The sequence below is a fragment of the Schistocerca nitens genome, chromosome 1 (assembly GCF_023898315.1).
Source record: "Schistocerca nitens isolate TAMUIC-IGC-003100 chromosome 1, iqSchNite1.1, whole genome shotgun sequence".
Lineage (NCBI taxonomy): Eukaryota > Metazoa > Arthropoda > Insecta > Orthoptera > Acrididae > Schistocerca > Schistocerca nitens.
In genome coordinates this window covers 93,977,205-93,994,650 of record NC_064614.1, presented here as the reverse complement: position 1 = coordinate 93,994,650, position 17,446 = coordinate 93,977,205, and the positions used below count along the sequence as shown (strand labels likewise).

The 17,446-nt window shown below is 39.6% G+C and overlaps 1 protein-coding gene across 9 annotated transcripts in view; it reads left to right on the top strand.

Annotated features, from left to right (window-relative positions):
• Nucleotides 1–17,446, top strand: part of LOC126241561 (uncharacterized) — a 296,723-nt gene that overhangs the window by 141,368 nt on the left and 137,909 nt on the right. The window contains exon 9 of one of the 9 annotated variants that reach the window (XM_049948021.1): nt 11,919–11,994. The exons of the other annotated variants lie outside the window; for them this stretch is intronic. Within the exon in view, the coding sequence (XP_049803978.1) occupies nt 11,919–11,958 (40 nt within the window). The 3' untranslated portion in view covers nt 11,959–11,994. Of the gene's footprint in view, nt 1–11,918; nt 11,995–17,446 lie in introns of those variants that run through there. 9 annotated transcript variants of the gene reach the window in all.

The window sequence follows — 17,446 nt, the reverse complement described above, 5'->3', positions numbered from 1 at the left end:
TTTGTTGTTTGCAAAGTCTGCATTTATCTGTTGTGGTATTGGGATCTTTAATAATATGCTTGCTGTAATGTCTCATGTTTATTGTTTGATCCTGTATTGCAATCATGAATCCTTCCGTCTCACTATATATATTGCCTTTTCTTAGCCATGTGTTGGATGCGTCTTGATCGATGTGTGACTGTGTTAGATGATGCGGGTGCTTCCCATGTAGTGTTTTCTTTTTCCAATTTACTTTCTTCGTATCTGTTGATGTTATGTGATCTAAAGGGTTGTAGAGGTGGATATGAAATTGTAGTGGTGTAGGCGATGTATTTATATGAGTGATTGCTTTGTGTATTTTGCTGGTTTCTGCTCATTCTATAAAGAATTTTCTTAAAATATCTGTCCATAATGTAGGTTTTTTATGTCGATAAATCCCCTTCCTCCTTCCTTTCTGCTTAATGTGAATCTTCCTGTTGCTGAATGTATGTGATGTATTCTATATTTGTGGCATTGTGATCGTGTAAGTGTATTGAGTGCTTCTAGGTCTGTGTTACTCCATTTCACTACTCCAAATGAGTAGGTCAATATTGGTATAGCATAAGTATTTATAGCTTTTGTCTTGTTTCTTGCTGTCAATTCTGTTTTCAGTATTTTTGTTAGTCTTTGTCAATATTTTTCTTTTAGTTCTTCTTTAATATTTGTATTATCTATTCCTATTTTTTGTCCGTATCTTAGATATTTATAGGCATCTATTTTTTTCATCGCTTCTATGCAGTCGCTGTGGTTATCCAATATATAATCTTGTTGTTTAGTGTGTTTTCCCTTGACTATGCTATTTTTCTTACATTTGTCTATTCCAAAAGCCATATTTATATCATTGCTGATTACTTCTGTTATCTTTAGTAATTGGTTGAGTTGTTGATTTGTTGCTGCCAGTAGTTTTAGATCATCCATGTATAGCAAATGTGTGATTTTGTGTTGGTATGTTCCAGTAATATTGTATCCATAATTTGTATTATTTAGCATGTTGGATAGTGGGTTCAGAGCAAGGCAGAACCAGAAAGGACCTAATGAGTCTCCTTGGTATGTTCCACGCTTAATCTGTATTGGCTGTGATGTGATATTATTTGAATTTGTTTGGATATTAAGCGTGGTTTTCCAATTTTTCATTACTATGTTTAGGAACTGTATCAATTTAGGATCTACTTTGTATATTTTCAATATTTGTAGTAACCATGATTGGGGTACACTATCAAAAGCTTTTTGGTAATCAGTGTATGCGCAGTGTAGCGATCTTTGTTTAGTTTTACACTCCTGGAAATGGAAAAAAGAACACATTGACACCGGTGTGTCAGACCCACCATACTTGCTCCGGACACTGCGAGAGGGCTGTACAAGCAATGATCACACGCACGGCACAGCGGACACACCAGGAACCGCGGTGTTGGCCGTCGAATGGCGCTAGCTGCGCAGCATTTGTGCACCGCCGCCGTCAGTTTCAGCCAGTTTGCCGTGGCATACGGAGCTCCATCGCAGTCTTTAACACTGGTAGCATGCCGCGACAGCGTGGACGTGAACCGTATGTGCAGTTGACGGACTTTGAGCGAGGGCGTATAGTGGGCATGCGGGAGGCCGGGTGGACGTACCGCTGAATTGCTCAACACGTGGTGCGTGAGGTCTCCACAGTACATCGATGTTGTCGCCAGTGGTCGGCGGAAGGTGCACGTGCCCGTCGACCTGGGACCGGACCGCAGCGACGCACGGATGCACGCCAAGACCGTAGGATCCTACGCAGTGCCGTAGGGGACCGCACTGCCACTTCCTAGCAAATTAGGGACACTGTTGCTCCTGGGGTATCGGCGAGGACCATTCGCAACCGTCTCCATGAAGCTGGGCTACGGTCCCGCACACCGTTAGGCCGTCTTCCGCTCACGCCCCAACATCGTGCAGCCCGCCTCCAGTGGTGTCGCGACAGGTGTGAATGGAGGGACGAATGGAGACATGTCGTCTTCAGCGATGAGAGTCGCTTCTGCCTTGGTGCCAATGATGGTCGTATGCGTGTTTGGCGCCGTGCAGGTGAGCGCCACAATCAGGACTGCATACGACCGAGGCACACAGGGCCGACACCCAGCATCATGGTGTGGGGAGCGATCGCCTACACTGGCCGTACACCACTGGTGATCGTCGAGGGGACACTGAATAGTGCACGGTACATCCAAACCGTCATCGAACCCATCGTTCTACCATTCCTAGACCGGCAAGGGAACTTGCTGTTCCAACAGGACAATGCACGTCCGCATGTATCCCGTGTCACCCAACGTGCTCTAGAAGGTGTAAGTCAACTACCCTGGCCAGCAAGATCTCCGGATCTGTCCCCCATTGAGCATGTTTGGGACTGGATGAAGCGTCGTCTCACGCGGTCTGCACGTCCAGCACGAACGCTGGTCCAACTGAGGCGCCAGGTGGAAATGGCATGGCAAGCCGTTCCACAGGACTACATCCAGCATCTCTATGATCGTCTCCATGGGAGAATAGCAGCCTGCATTGCTGCGAAAGGTGGATATACACTGTACTAGTGCTGACATTGTGCATGCTCTGTTGCCTGTGTCTATGTGCCTGTGGTTCTGTCAGTGTGATCATGTGATGTATCTGACCCCAGGAATGTGTCAATAAAGTTTCCCCTTCCTGAGACAATGAATTCACGGTGTTCTTATTTCAATTTCCAGGAGTGTAGCTTGATATGTCACCTCTGCATCTATTATCAGTTGCTCTTTACATCCTCGTACTCCTTTGCAACCGTCTTTTTGTTCTTCATTTGTAATTTTGTTCTGTGTTGTATGTGTCATTAATTTCTGTGTAATGACTGAAGTTAATATTTTGTATATTGTTAGTAGGCATGTTATGGGGCGATATTTAGCTGGGTTTGCTGTGTCTGCTTGATCTTTAGGTTTCAGACAAGTTATTCCATGTGTAAGTGTATCAGGGAATGTGTATGGGTCTGCAATGTAACTGTTAAATAATTTAGTTAGAAGTGAATGTGTTGAGGTGAACTTCTTTAGCCAGAAATTTGCTATTTTATCTTTTCCAGGGGCTTTCAAATTGTGAGTAGAATTAATTGCTCGGGTGACTTCATGTTGCAAAATTATCACTTCAGGCATTTGTGGTATCATCTTGTATGTGTCTGTTTCTGCTTGTATCCACCATGCATGCCTGTTATGTTGTACCGGGTTTGACCATATGTTGCTTAGATTAGATTAGTTTTTCGTTCCATAGATCCATGCTGAGGAGATCCTCGTGGATGTGGAACATGTAATTTTTTTTTTTTTAGCTGAAATAACAGTACTAATAGTATGAATATATACAATACATCATTTGTTTCTATTAAAAAATTAGTCTATGGAGTAGAAGGAGTTGGCCGCTAGTAAGTCTTTCAGGCTCCTTTTAAATTAATCTTTATTTGTAACTAAATTTTTTTTGTTTGCTGGAAAATTATTGAAGATGAGTGTTCCTGAGTAGTGGACCCCTTTTTGAACTAAAGTAAGTGCTTTTAAGTCTTTGTGCAGATCATTTTTGTTCCTGGTATTGTATGTATGAACTGAGCTGTTTGTTGGAAAAAGAGATATATTATTTAGGACAAATTTCATTAAGGAGTAAATATACTGAGAGACAGTGGTTAGTATACCCAGTTCTTTGAAGAGGTTTCTACAGGACGTCTGTGAATTTACTCCACAAATAATACGTATTACTCGCTTTTGGACTCTGAAAACTTTTGTTTGACTTGAAGAGTTACCCCAAAATATTATACCGTATGACATTATGGAATGACAGTAGGCAAAGTATGCCAGCTTTTTCATTTTTATGTCGCCTATGTCTGCTAACACTCGAATTGCAAATACGGATTTGTTAAGGCGTTTCTGCAGTTCTGTGGTGTGCTCCTCCCAACTGAATTTATTATCAAGCTGTAATCCCAGGAATTTAAGACTGTCAACCTCTTCTATCTGCTCTTCTTCATACTTTATGCATGTGCTGGGTGGAAACCTCTTACAGGTTCTGAATTGCATGTAGTGAGTCTTGTACTGACACCCTTTGTTTCCTGTTAGCTAGGTATGACTTGAACCATTTTGCAGCACTGCCCGTGACACTATAGAATTCTAACTTATTTAAAAGGATGTTGTGGTTCACACAATCAAATGCCTTTGACAAATCACAGAAAATACCTGCTGCTTGTAATTTGTTATTTAATGAATTAAGTACATTTTCACTGTAGGTGTAAATAGCCTTCTCGATATCAGAACCCTTCAGAAATCCAAACTGTATTCTTGATAATATGTTGTTTGTGGTCAGATGGTTGAAAAGCTGCCTGTACATTACTTTTTCTAAAATTTTTGAGAATGCTGGCAAAAGTGAAATCGGTCTGTAGTTTGATGGTATCTCTTTATCCCCCTTCTTGAATAGAGGCTTAACATCTGCATATTTTAGCCAGTCTGGAAATGTCCCAGTTATAATTGACTGGTTACACAAGCAACTTAGAATTGTACTAAACTCACAAGAACATGCCTTAACTAACTTTGTTGATATTTCATCATAACCACTAGAATGCTTTGTTTTCAAAGATTTTATTATGGAAGTTATTTCTTTTGGTGAAGTGAGTGACATATTCATGTAGCTGAAGCTATTTGTAAAGGCTGGTTTCAGATATTCAAGGGCATTATTTACTGATCCTGACAATCCTATTCTATCAGTAATGGATATAAAGTACTTGTTAAATAGATTTGCCACACTATGCCCATCGGTTACTAATGTGTCATCTACCCTTAATGCTATTTGCTCCTGTTCCTTTCTGGTTCTACCAGTCTCCTCTTTTACTATATCCCATATTGTTTTTATTTTGTTCCCTGACATTGCTATCTTCTTCTCGTAGTGCATTTGCTTAGATGTCTGAATTACTTTTTTTAATATTTTACAGTATTCCTTGTATTTAGCTAAATCATCAGTATTGGAGCTATTCTTGGTCGACAGATACATTTTCCTTTTTGTCTTACAGGAAATCTTTATTCCTTGTGTAATCCATGGTTTTATTATAGACTTCTGTTTAATTTGAGTAACTTTTAGAGGAAAACCGTTTTCAAACATGGTACTGACATTGTTCATGAATGTATTATATTTTTCATTCATGTCATGGGCACTATAAACATCTTTCCAGTTCATATCTTTGATCAGTTTTCTAAAACACTCAATTTTTGGTTGACTGACTACACTCCTGTACTCAAGACTTAGCAGTCTTGATAATCTGCTCAGAATTTACATCTAAAACAAGGAGCTGCATGTCATGATCTGATAGTCTATTTACTACAGGTTTTATGATATGATTTTGTTCCTTTGATTTGTCTATATAAATGTTATCAATGGCTGTCCTTGAGGATTTTGTGATCCTAGTTGGAAAGTTTACAGTGTGAGTTAGATTGAAAGACAACATTACTAACTGCAGTAAATGTTTACTGGAAGATTGCATTAGAAAATCTGTATTAAAGTCACCAGCAATCAAAAATTCTTTGTTTCTTCCTGTTAAATAACCCAAAAGAGCTTCTAGATGATTTATGAATGGATTATAATTTCCTGCAGGTGCTCGGTAAATAGTTACTATTATATAGGATCTGTTATGGAACTCTACTTCTGTTGTACATGCTTCTAGATGCTGGTCTAAACAGAATTTATTAATGTCAATGTTCTTGAATTTATGGCAGTTTTTAATAAATGTGGCAACTCCTCCTCCATCCATACCTACTCTGCAGAAGTAGGAAGCTAGCTTAAATCCTGAAATGTCTAACATATCTATGCCAGTGGTCACTTGATGTTCAGAGAGGCAGATTATGTCAATTTGGTTAGATGAATTCATTTCATCAATACAAATGAGTAGTTCATCAATTTTATTTCTGAGTCCCGGAATGTTCTGGTGTAATAAAGATACTGCATACTAATGTGATTATAACTGCTTTGGCGAAGATGAACTAGCAGTTTCTGATTACTTTCTGTTAAACATTGTTTAAATGGAATCTGTATGCTAAAATCTGACTCCTGTTCATCTGTTTTCTCAAACTGAGTGTGTCTGCCAATCTCTCTTAAAACTTGTTTTCTTTCTCCCTTCCCTATCCTAAAAAAGGCGTCCCTCTGACACCTGTGACCACTGGTATTTTACCACTTGTGACAGTGCCCCGCCTTACGTTTTCTGCAATCAACCCAGACAGTTTTCCCTTCCCTTTCCCATTGAGGTGAAGGCCACGCCTGGTGTAGTCCCACCTATCGATAGTATCCACAGGAATCAAACCAATATGGGACCCTATATCCGTCCTAAGCAGCCACTCCAACTTCAAGTTTTCACCCTCCTGACGGAAGAGTTCAAATGAGGCCGATCATGGTGTCTCAACACAGACACAAATCCCACACTCGTATGCTTCGTTGCTGATGCTATCTTCACCAGGTCACTCTCTATGGAATGTTCAGAGTCTCTGTCAATGCTATTTCCCGGACCACCCACTATAACCAAGGCATCCTCCTTCATGAAATCTTTGCACAAAGAACCTACATCCTCTGTTACCTGACCCAGATCTGCACTAGGCTTGAAAAAGTTTGTGACCTGGTACTCTGGACCTAGATTTTCCTGCAGTAGTTGGCAAACACCTCTACCATGGGAGCTACCTAACAACAGAACTTTCTTTTTCTTTACAAATTTCCCTACCTTTTTCAAGCCCTTGAAAGCTTGTTGTGCCCTTTCTACGGCTTCAGCTACATGAGGCTCATCCGATTCTGACTGAGGCAACAGGTCAAATCTATTTTCAAGATTTATGACAAAGCTGTCTGATGCTCTCCTTTGCCTGTTCCCCCTATTACCTGTTGCCACTTCCCACCTCTGTTCACCCTTCTCCCTCTTTAACCTGTCCAGTTCCTCCCTTGCCTTGTCTAAGTCAGCTTGAAGAGCTGCAATTTTCCCTTCCTGTTCCAGTATTTTCCTGTCTCTACTGCAGATCCTACAATACCACTGGTGAGCCTCATTTGTGTCCCCATTTCCCACGCCACTACATTCGCCCCAATGAAAGAAACTACAGCACCCATCACACCACACCCCGGAACTAACGATCCTACGGCATGTCACACATTTCTCACTCATGGTAAAAACAGAAATCGTATAAACTGATTTAAGTACTGACTAAAACGTAAACAAAGGACCCTAGAAACTATTCAAGCAGATATGAATACATTGAAAGATTACTAAATAAAAAAACTGGTGATTACATTGAAGTTTAAGTCACTGTTTACTTACAATATGCGCGCTTGAAATTAAGTCTAAAATCCGTGCTATAGGCGCGATAAGGAAAATAAACTTCTTACTGCGTTTAATCTTCTTTAACACTTCACTAACACTTCCACTAATGTAACAACACTTATATTATATTTATACCCTCAGGAAACGTTTACCTATAAGTTTAATTCACTGCTTACTTACGATTCGCAAGCGTGAAATTAGGCCTAGGATTCGTGCTACAGGCGCGAGAAGAAAAATACGCTTCTTACCCCGTTTAATCTTATTTTATACTCCACTAACACTCCTACTAATTTAACAACACTTAGATTATATTTATAACAACTGTAAACGTTTAAAAACAGCTTAATAACAACGTTTTTTATAATTATTTAATGCAGCAAATACTTGAAGAGTCCGCGTCGGCGCAGTGTTGCTCCAGAAGTGTTCCATGTCTCTTATGTTTGGTGGGTTGTCTATTTTAATGTGTGTGTTATCTATTCTCTGATAAAATTTCTTTTGGTTTGTGTTGACTGTTTGGTTTTGTTTTCTTCTATTTTCAATTTTTTTGTATCTTCTAAGTCGTTTGGCCAATGCTTGTAATTTCTGCTTCTTTTCATCTAATTGTTCTATCGCTTCTTGTTGTGAGATTTTACCTAACCTTTTTCGTTTTTTGTCTGATATTTCATTTCTTATAAATTGTGTTAGCTGTCCAATGACTTTTCTCAGTTTTTCTATTCTGATCTGTAGCTTGTGTTGCCATGCCGGTTTTGTGGGTTTCTTCTGTGTGTTGGTTGGTTCTGATCTGTGCCTAGTGTGTATATTTAGTGTAGTGAGTGCTCCTACATAAACCAGTAGTTGTAACTCTTCCATAGTTGTATTTTCATTTATTTTGTTGTGTATGATTGTGTTGATAGTTGTTATTGTTGTTTCGACTTGTGGGTTATTTGGTGGTCTATGCAAGAATGGTCTAATGTCTGTATTTGTGTCTTTGTATTCTGTATATGTCAACTGAAATTTTTCTTCTATATCTAACATGTGTGTCACTTCATGTTCTATTTGTGCTTGTTCTGGTGGCTGTCTTAAGATTTTGTTTTCCTCTGATTGTTTAATTGATGTGTGTTGTTCTTTGTTTGTTTGCTCTGGGATGTCAATTGAAATACTGCATTTGAGTCAATTACTGCATTTTCTTCTTCTTCTGATTGCACATTATTTTGTTCCAGTATTTGTTGTTCTTGTTGTTTGGTGTTTTCTAATTCTGACTGGGGTGTCCTGTTATTTTTGATTGTTACACGGATCTGATCAGCTAGTCATTGTTCTGTTAAAAATTTTAATTCTGGGTATCTGGTAATAAATGTTGTGTATACTTGTGATCTGTATCCAGTTGTGTTGGTTCCTAAGTTTGTTGCTTGGTAATAACAGAACATGAGGTGTAGGTTAACTTCATCTGACCATCTCATCCTCTGTCTTTGTTTTCCTTCTAGAGTGGTTGCAGGAAGCATATCCTGCAAAACACCTCTATTTGGATTTAAATCATTTGCCGTGTGGGTAGCAGTGTCGTTACCGTTGTGGACGGGCATAGGGTTCAAACGTCGACCCCGACCATGACAACGCTTGTCCGAGGCTTCATTAGTTCTGTCCTGAACCAACTAATCACACTAAAAGGGGGGTTAGCCCTATTAGTGGTTTGTTCTTTTCGTCGCCTTTTACGACTGGCAGAACATACCAGAGGCCTATTCTTTTCCCGGGCCTCCACGGGGTCATATTATTATTATATTGTTATTATTATTATTATTTTCGATTATTCCCATTTAAGAGAGCGTTTGAACTTGAATTCCTTTATGATGATTGTTTATGTTTTTTCTGAGCCCAAATTTTCTTCATGTGTTCACTGTGTTGTTTCTTTCGCTCCGCTGTCGATTTGCATCCTGGACTCTTCTGTGTTGTGGTGTCAAATTTATGTTTTTTGATGATGTTCCTGAATTCAGTTCTATTTTCTGCATCGTTTACTGTTATGTGTGCTTGTCTGAGGTCCTCTTCAACTTCTTTTTATCCATTTTGTTTTTCCCCTGCCTGAGTTGATGACTTTAAGAATTCGCTTTGAAATTCTGTTTTCATTCATCCTGTGGTTATGTCCATAGAACTGCATTCTTCTTTTCCTTATTATATTCGTAATCTTGTCTGTGTATTTATATAATTCTGATGTTGGTCTCTTCTTCCAGATTCCTTGCTCTTGTATCGGGCCAAAAATTTTCCTGAGAATTTTCCTTTCTTGTTTCTCTATTTCTTTGATTTTAGTTTGCCCACCTATTTGTGTTGTTTCAGATGCATACAGTGCCTCCGGAAGTATGACAGTGTTGTAGTGCCTCAATTTTGCGTTAATGGATATGGACTTTTTGTTATAATAGTTCCACGTGAGTTTATATGCTTTCTGTAGTTTTTTTATTCTTTCCTCACTGGCCTTTAGGTTGATCCCTGATGGCTGGATGATTTCTCCCAGGTACTTAAAATGCGGTACTTGTACGATTTTCCCATGGGTTGTCACAATAGGCAATTTGTCTTGTGGCACTCTTTCTATGTACTGGGTTTTCTCATTTGAGATTTGCAGGCCAGTTCTTTGTACAATTTCGTGTAACTTCTCTATGGCGTTAGTGGCTTCTTTTCTATTATTTGTGAGGATTGCAAGGTCATCTGAAAAAGCTAAACACTTCACATTGAAGCTATTATCTTTTCTAATGCCAATTTGGATTCCTTTGACTTCTTTTTCCCATGTCCTTATGATTTTTTCAAGAATGATATTAAAGAGTAATGGTGAAAGTTCGTCACCCTGTCGCACTCCAGTTTGGATTACAAATGGTTCCGAGATATCCCCCATAAATTTAACCTTGGAGACTGTGTCAGTTTATGTTTCCTGAATGATTGCTCTTGTCTTTCTGTCAATGCTGAATTCTTCCAGCGTCTTGCAGAGCACTACTCTGTCTATTGAGTCGTAGGCCTTTTTAAAATCTACAAAAGTAACCACTGTGTTTTGGGTGTTTCTCATCTGGAGAATCATTTTCAGATTCCAGATCTACTCTATGCATGATCATCCCTTGCGAAAACCAGCCTGGTATTCTCCTATTTGTGGGTCAGCTTGTTCTTCTAATCTATTCATGAGAACTTTTGATAGGATTTTATATGTGACCGGTACGAGTGAGATACCCCTGTAATTATTTGGTTCAGTTTTGTCCCCTTTTTTGTGGAGTGGATGGATGAGTGCGCATTTCCATTCAGATGGGATCTGTTCTGTTTCCCAAATGTTTAATATGATTTTGTGAATTTTTCCTGTTAATCTTTCATCATTTAATTTCCATAGTTCTGCAATAATTCCATCTTCTCCTGGGGCTCTATTGTTTTTCAGTGTCTTGATAATTTCTACTATTTCGTTGATGGTTGGCGGTTTAGCGTCAGGATTTGGTGTAGACGTCTCATAGTGAATGTCCTCTGTAGGTCTTTCATAGTTGAGAAGTTTGTTGAAATAGTCTGCGAGGATTTGGCAGTTATTCTTCGTGTTAGTTTCTAGTGAACCATCCGGTTTCTTGAAGCAAAGATTGGGTGGCTGGTATCCTGCAATATGTTCTTTAAACATCTTATAAAAATTCCTGGTGTTGTTCTTCTTAAAGTCTTGTTCTATCTCATCTAGTCGCCATTTGTCATAATTTCTTTTTTCCCTCCGAATAGTTTTCGATGTTTGTTTTCGGATTACTAGAAATTGTTGCCATTTTTCTGATGTTTTGTGACTATTGAAGTTTTTCCAGGCATTGGTCCTTTCTTCTATTGCTTGGTCACATATTATATTCCACCACCTGTGTTTTCTCCTTCTTGGGGGTTGACCCAATTTCATTGTGGATTTGAGGACGTCCACAAGTTCTGTCCAGTTTGTGGTGTTTGTCTGACTAATTTCCTTTAAGATGTTTTCCTTGTTGAGTTTTATGTATTCGGGGTCTGGTCTCAGCACTTTGTTTAGTTTTTGCTTCTTTCTATTGGGTTGTAATCTGGTCTTTATCTGTAGAAGATGGTGGTCTGAGTCAAAAATCCTCTTCTCATTTTCACATTCAGAATTTCTGCTGTGTTACTCTTGGAGATGGCCACATGGTCTATCTGGAATTCACCCAACATTGTGTTGGGCAACTTCCAAGTATACAGTTTCTTGTTGGGTTTTTTGAATTGTGTTGACATAATTACGAGGCCGAAATTTTCGCAAAGGCTTATCAATCTTTCCCCATTCTTGTTAGTTCTCTTGTGAGCTGTATGAATTCCGGTGATTTTCCTGTATTTTTTCTCTTTACCTAATTGTGCGTTAAAGTCGCCTAACAAGATTATTACATGGTGTTTGACAATTTTGTTTGTCGTCTCTTCAAGGTCATTCCAGAAGTCATCCACTTTCTGGCGGTTCTTCTTGTTATAGTTATTTGTGGGTGTGTGTGCGTTGATCAAGGTATATGCTTTGTTGGCCGATTTGACGGAGAGCGTTGATATACGTTCTGAGGCAGACTGGAAGTCAATGACAGAGTCACTGATAGATTTGTGGACTGCAAATGCTGTGCCAAACTGTTTGAGTCCTTTCTCATTAGTTTTAACTGCTGGTTTTCCTTTGTAGATCCTGTAGTTGTCAGTATCAAAATGGTTTTCATCCGTAAATCATGTTTCCTGGATTGCAAGGATTTTGATCTGGAATTTTTGCAGCACGTCTGTAAGTTTTTTGATCTTGCCCAGTTTGAAAAGAGTATTACTATTAAGTGTACCGATGAAGTGTCTTTGTTTTGTGTGTAATAATTTGGATGTCATCTGGTTCTCAACCTTAGGTGTAACATGATGCTCCTGGTCCTCCGGAATCCGATGACCAGGTAAAGCCAGCCTTGCGACTGGTGCCTGGGGTAGTGGATTCACTCCTTGTGTTATCATCATATTTGGTTTTCAAGTTGAAAACTAACTTGGTGGTGGTCCTTCCGAGGAAAGATCACGAGGAATACGACTCGATTGTTGAGATCAAGAAGGTTGCTGCAGCTGCACCATCTAGGCGAACAGACGCTGACCCCTAACCGCTGGATACCAGGCAGACGTTAGTGGATTTCGGTTTATAGTTTTGGTCCACCACGGGTATTTTATTTCCCCGGTACCCTCCATATCTGGAGAGCATTCCCCTATCCGCCACCTGGGGAGGCGCCCGATAGGAGACTATCAACTCCACACGGGAGTTATTATTATTATTATTATTATTATTATTATTATTATTATTTTCGTGCTTTGTTTGTAACTTTCTTTAAGTTTTCCCTAATCTCCTTTCTTTCTCAATGTTGAAGCCATAGTAGAGATCAATATTAAGATCATACAGAAAAAAAAGAAACCTGGCAAACCTTAATTTGGAGCTGAAGCTACTAAACAGCACTGTGTGAACTGTTTACCAAGTTTTGTTGTGAACTGTTTATCAAGTTTTGTTGTATTTCACATTGTTTGTACTCCAGCAACTTTATTTAGTATATAACTGTTACTGTTCACTACTGTAAAAGAAAGTGCTTTCAAAACTATTTGTTTTGGGCCGTAAATCATGGTCGTGGCTTGTTGAAAAACATGCCTCTCGATATTCGTCCATAGACATTTTTGCTTTATTCACTACAGACACACCAAGTATTTATAGGAAAGTCACTCAGTCTCTGTCCTATGACCTTCCACTTTGTACAGCAGAAGCGACAACATGACCCCAACAATGAAGCACTCAGCTGTGCTGGTTGCTGCAGGTCTTGCAGCGCACAATAATCCTTGGTCAGATAATGAGAGAAAATGAACAGGATACAGATCACGTGGCTGTTTTTGAAGAAGTTCCTTGCGGGGTGTGGGAGTGGCTATGTACGTAAAAAACAAAACAGTATGCCATTTGAGTCCATAGACGTATCACGGCACTGCACTGAACACATATTTGAATGTTGTGCAGGGGCAATTAACTTTAGTGAAACTAAACTTCCAGTTGTTGTTGTTGTTTTTAGGCCCCCTAACTCTGACTTCAGAGCATTTCTGCTCAAGCTAGAGAGGCTTCTTGATTCACTTTATAGGAAGTACCAGAAATTAGTTATATGCGGTGACTTCAATATAAATTTTGTATATGAAGGTGCTAGAAAAAGGATGTTGGTAGATCTTCTAAATTCATATCATCTGATGCAGACTGTATTTTTTCCAACTAGAGTGCAGGGGAACAGTAGCACAGCCATAGACAATATTTTTATTCATTCTTCATTACTAGAAGGGCAGTCTGTTAGTAAAAGGGTGAATGGCCTTTCAGATCATGATGCACAAATTTTAACACTAAAAGGCTTTTGTACTCAAACAAATTTCACATTTAATTACAAATGGTGTTGGAAAGTTAATCCAACAGCAATAGTGAGTTTTTTTAAACCTTATCAAGGAACACCCCCCATGAACCATGGACCTTGCCGTTGGTGGGGAGGCTTGTGTGCCTCAGCGATACAGATGGCCGTACCGTAGGTGCAACCACAACGGAGGGGTATCTGTTGAGAGGCCAGACAAACATGTGGTTCCTGAAGAGGGGCAGCAGCCTTTTCAGTAGTTGCAGGGGCAACAGTCTGGATGATTGACTGATCTGGCCTTGTAACATTAACCAAAACGGCCTTGCTGTGCTGGTACTGCGAACGGCTGAAAGCAAGGGGAAACTACAGCCGTAATTTTTCCCGAGGACATGCAGCTCTACTGTATGATTAAATGATGATGGCGTCCTCTTGGGTAAAATATTCCGGAGGTAAAATAGTCCCCCATTCGGATCTCCGGGCGGGGACTACTCAAGAGGACGTCGTTATCAGGAGAAAGAAAACTGGCATTCTACGGATCGGAGCGTGGAATGTCAGATCACTTAATCGGGCAAGTAGGTTAGAAAATTTGAAAAGAGAAATGGATAGGTTAAAGTTAGATATAGTGGGAATTAGTGAAGTTCGGTGGCAGGAGGAACAAGACTTTTGGTCAGGTGATTACAGGGTTATAAATACAAAATCAAATAGGGGTAATGCAGGAGTAGGTTTAATAATGAATAAAAAAATAGGAGTGCGGGTTAGCTACTACAAACAGCATAGTGAACGCATTATTGTGGCCAAGATAGACACAAAGCCCATGCCTACTACAGTAGTACAAGTTTATATGCCAACTAGCTCTGCAGATGATGAAGAAATTGATGAAATGTATGACGAGATAAAAGAAATTATTCAGGTAGTGAAAGGAGACGAAAATTTAATAGTCATGGGTGACTGGAATTCGTCAGTAGGAAAAGGGAGAGAAGGAAACATAGTAGGTGAATATGGATTGGGGGGAAGGAATGAAAGAGGAAGCCGCCTTGTAGAATTTTGCACAGAGCATAACTTAATCATAGCTAACACTTGGTTCAAGAATCATGAAAGGAGGCTGTATACATGGAAGAAGCCAGGAGATACTGACAGGTTTCAGATAGATTATATAATGGTAAGACAGAGATTTAGGAACCAGGTTTTAAATTGTAAGACATTTCCAGGGGCAGATGTGGATTCTGACCACAATCTATTGGTTATGAACTGCAGATTGAAACTGAAGAAACTGCAAAAAGGTGGGAATTTAAGGAGATGGGACCTGGATAAACTGAAAGAACCAGAGGTTGTAGAGAGTTTCAGGGAGAGCATAAGGGGACAATTGACAGGAATGGGGGAAAGAAATACAGTAGAAGAAGAATGGGTAGCTCTGAGGGATGAAGTGGTGAAGGCAGCAGACGATCAAGTAGGTAAAAAGACGAGGGCTAATAGAAATCCTTGGGTAACAGAAGAAATACTGAATTTAATTGATGAAAGGAGAAAATATAAAAATGCAGTAAATGAAGCAGGCAAAAAGGAATACAAACGTCTCAAAAATGAAATCGACAGGAAGTGCAAAATGGCTAAGCAGGGATGTCTAGAGGACAAATGTAAGGATGTAGAGACTTGTCTCACTAGGGGTAAGATAGATACTGCCTACAGGAAAATTAAAGAGACCTTTGGAGAGAAGAGAACCACTTGTATGAATATCATGAGCTCAGATGGAAACCCAGTTCTAAGCAAAGAAGGGAAGGCAGAAAGGTGGAAGGAGTATATAGAGGGTTTATACAAGGGAGATGTACTCGAGGACAATATTATGGAAATGGAAGAGGATGTAGATGAAGACGAAATGGGAGATAAGATACTGCGTGAAGAGTTTGACAGAGCACTGAAAGACCTGAGTCGAAACAAGGCCCCGGGAGTAGACAACATTCCACTAGAACTACTGATGGCCTCGGGAGAGCCAGTCATGACAAAACTCTACCATCTAGTGAGCACGATGTATGAGACAGGCGAAATACCCTCAGACTTCAAGAAGAATATAATAATTCCAATCCCAAAGAAAGCAGGTGTTGACAGATGTGAAAATTACCGAACTATCAGTTTAATAAGTCACAGCTGCAAAATACTAACGCGAATTCTTTACAGACGAATGGAAAAACTGGTAGAAGCCGACCTCGGGGAAGATCAGTTTGGATTCCGTAGAAATGTTGGAACACGTGAGGCAATACTGACCTTACGACTTATCTTGGAAGAAAGATTAAGAAAAGGCAAACCTACGTTTCTAGCATTTTTAGACTTAGAGAAAGCTTTTGACAATGTTGACTGGAATACTCTCTTTCAAATTCTGAAGGTGGCAGGGGTAAAATACAGGGAGCGAAAGGCTATTTACAATTTGTACAGAAACCAGATGGCAGTTATAAGAGTCGAGGGGCATGAAAGGGAAGCAGTGGTTGGGAAAGGAGTGAGACAGGGTTGTAGCCTCTCCCCAATGTTATTCAATCTGTATATTGAGCAAGCAGTAAAGGAAACAAAAGAAAAATTCGGAGTAGGTATTAAAATTCATGGAGAAGAAGTAAAATCTTTGAGGTTCGCCGATGACATTGTAATTCTGTCAGAGACAGCAAAGGACTTGGAAGAGCAGTTGAACGGAATGGACAGTGTCTTGAAAGGAGGATATAAGATGAACATCAACAAAAGCAAAACGAGGATAATGGAATGTAGTCAAATTAAGTCGGGTGATGCTGAGGGAATTAGATTAGGAAATGAGACACTTAAAGTAGTAAAGGAGTTTTGCTATTTAGGGAGTAAAATAACCGATGATGGTCGAAGTAGAGAGGATATAAAATGTAGACTGGCAATGGCAAGGAAAGCGTTTCTGAAGAAGAGAAATTTGTTAACATCGAGTATAGATTTAGGTGTCAGGAAGTCGTTTCTGAAAGTATTTGTATGGAGTGTAGCCATGTATGGAAGTGAGACATGGACGATAACTAGTTTGGACAAGAAGAGAATAGAAGCTTTCGAAATGTGGTGCTACAGAAGAATGCTGAAGATAAGGTGGGTAGATCACGTAACTAATGATGAGGTATTGAATAGGATTGGGGAGAAGAGAAGTTTGTGGCACAACTTGACTAAAAGAAGGGATCGGTTGGTAGGACATGTTTTGAGGCATCAAGGGATCACAAATTTAGCATTGGAGGGCAGCGTGGAGGGTAAAAATCGTAGAGGGAGACCAAGAGATCAATACACTAAGCAGATTCAGAAGGATGTAGGTTGCAGTAGGTACTGGGAGATGAAGAAGCTAGCACAGGATAGAGTAGCATGGAGAGCTGCATCAAACCAGTCTCAGGACTGAAGACCACAACAACAACAACAACATCAAGGAACAAGTGTGGCAGGATGTTTACAGAGACGATAACATATATGATAAATATAATGCTTTACTTAACACATTTCTCATGCTCTTTGAGAGTTGCTTTCCATAAGAACGTTCTAAATGGGTTACTAGCAATAATAGGCACCCCGGGTGGCTGACTAGTGGGATAAGGAAATCATGTAGAATAAAGCGGGAATTATATCAAAATGTTAGCAGTAGTCACAATCAAGCTGCAGTAGCCCATTACAAACAGTATTGTAAGGTGCTTAAAAATGTTATTAGGAAAGCAAAGAGTATGTGGTATGCAAATAGAATAGTTAATTCACAGGATAAAATTAAAACCATATGGTCAATTGTGAAGGAAGTGTCTGGTCATCAGCACAAGGTCAACGATATAAAGTCAGTCCGTAGTAAAAATATTTCTGTTAC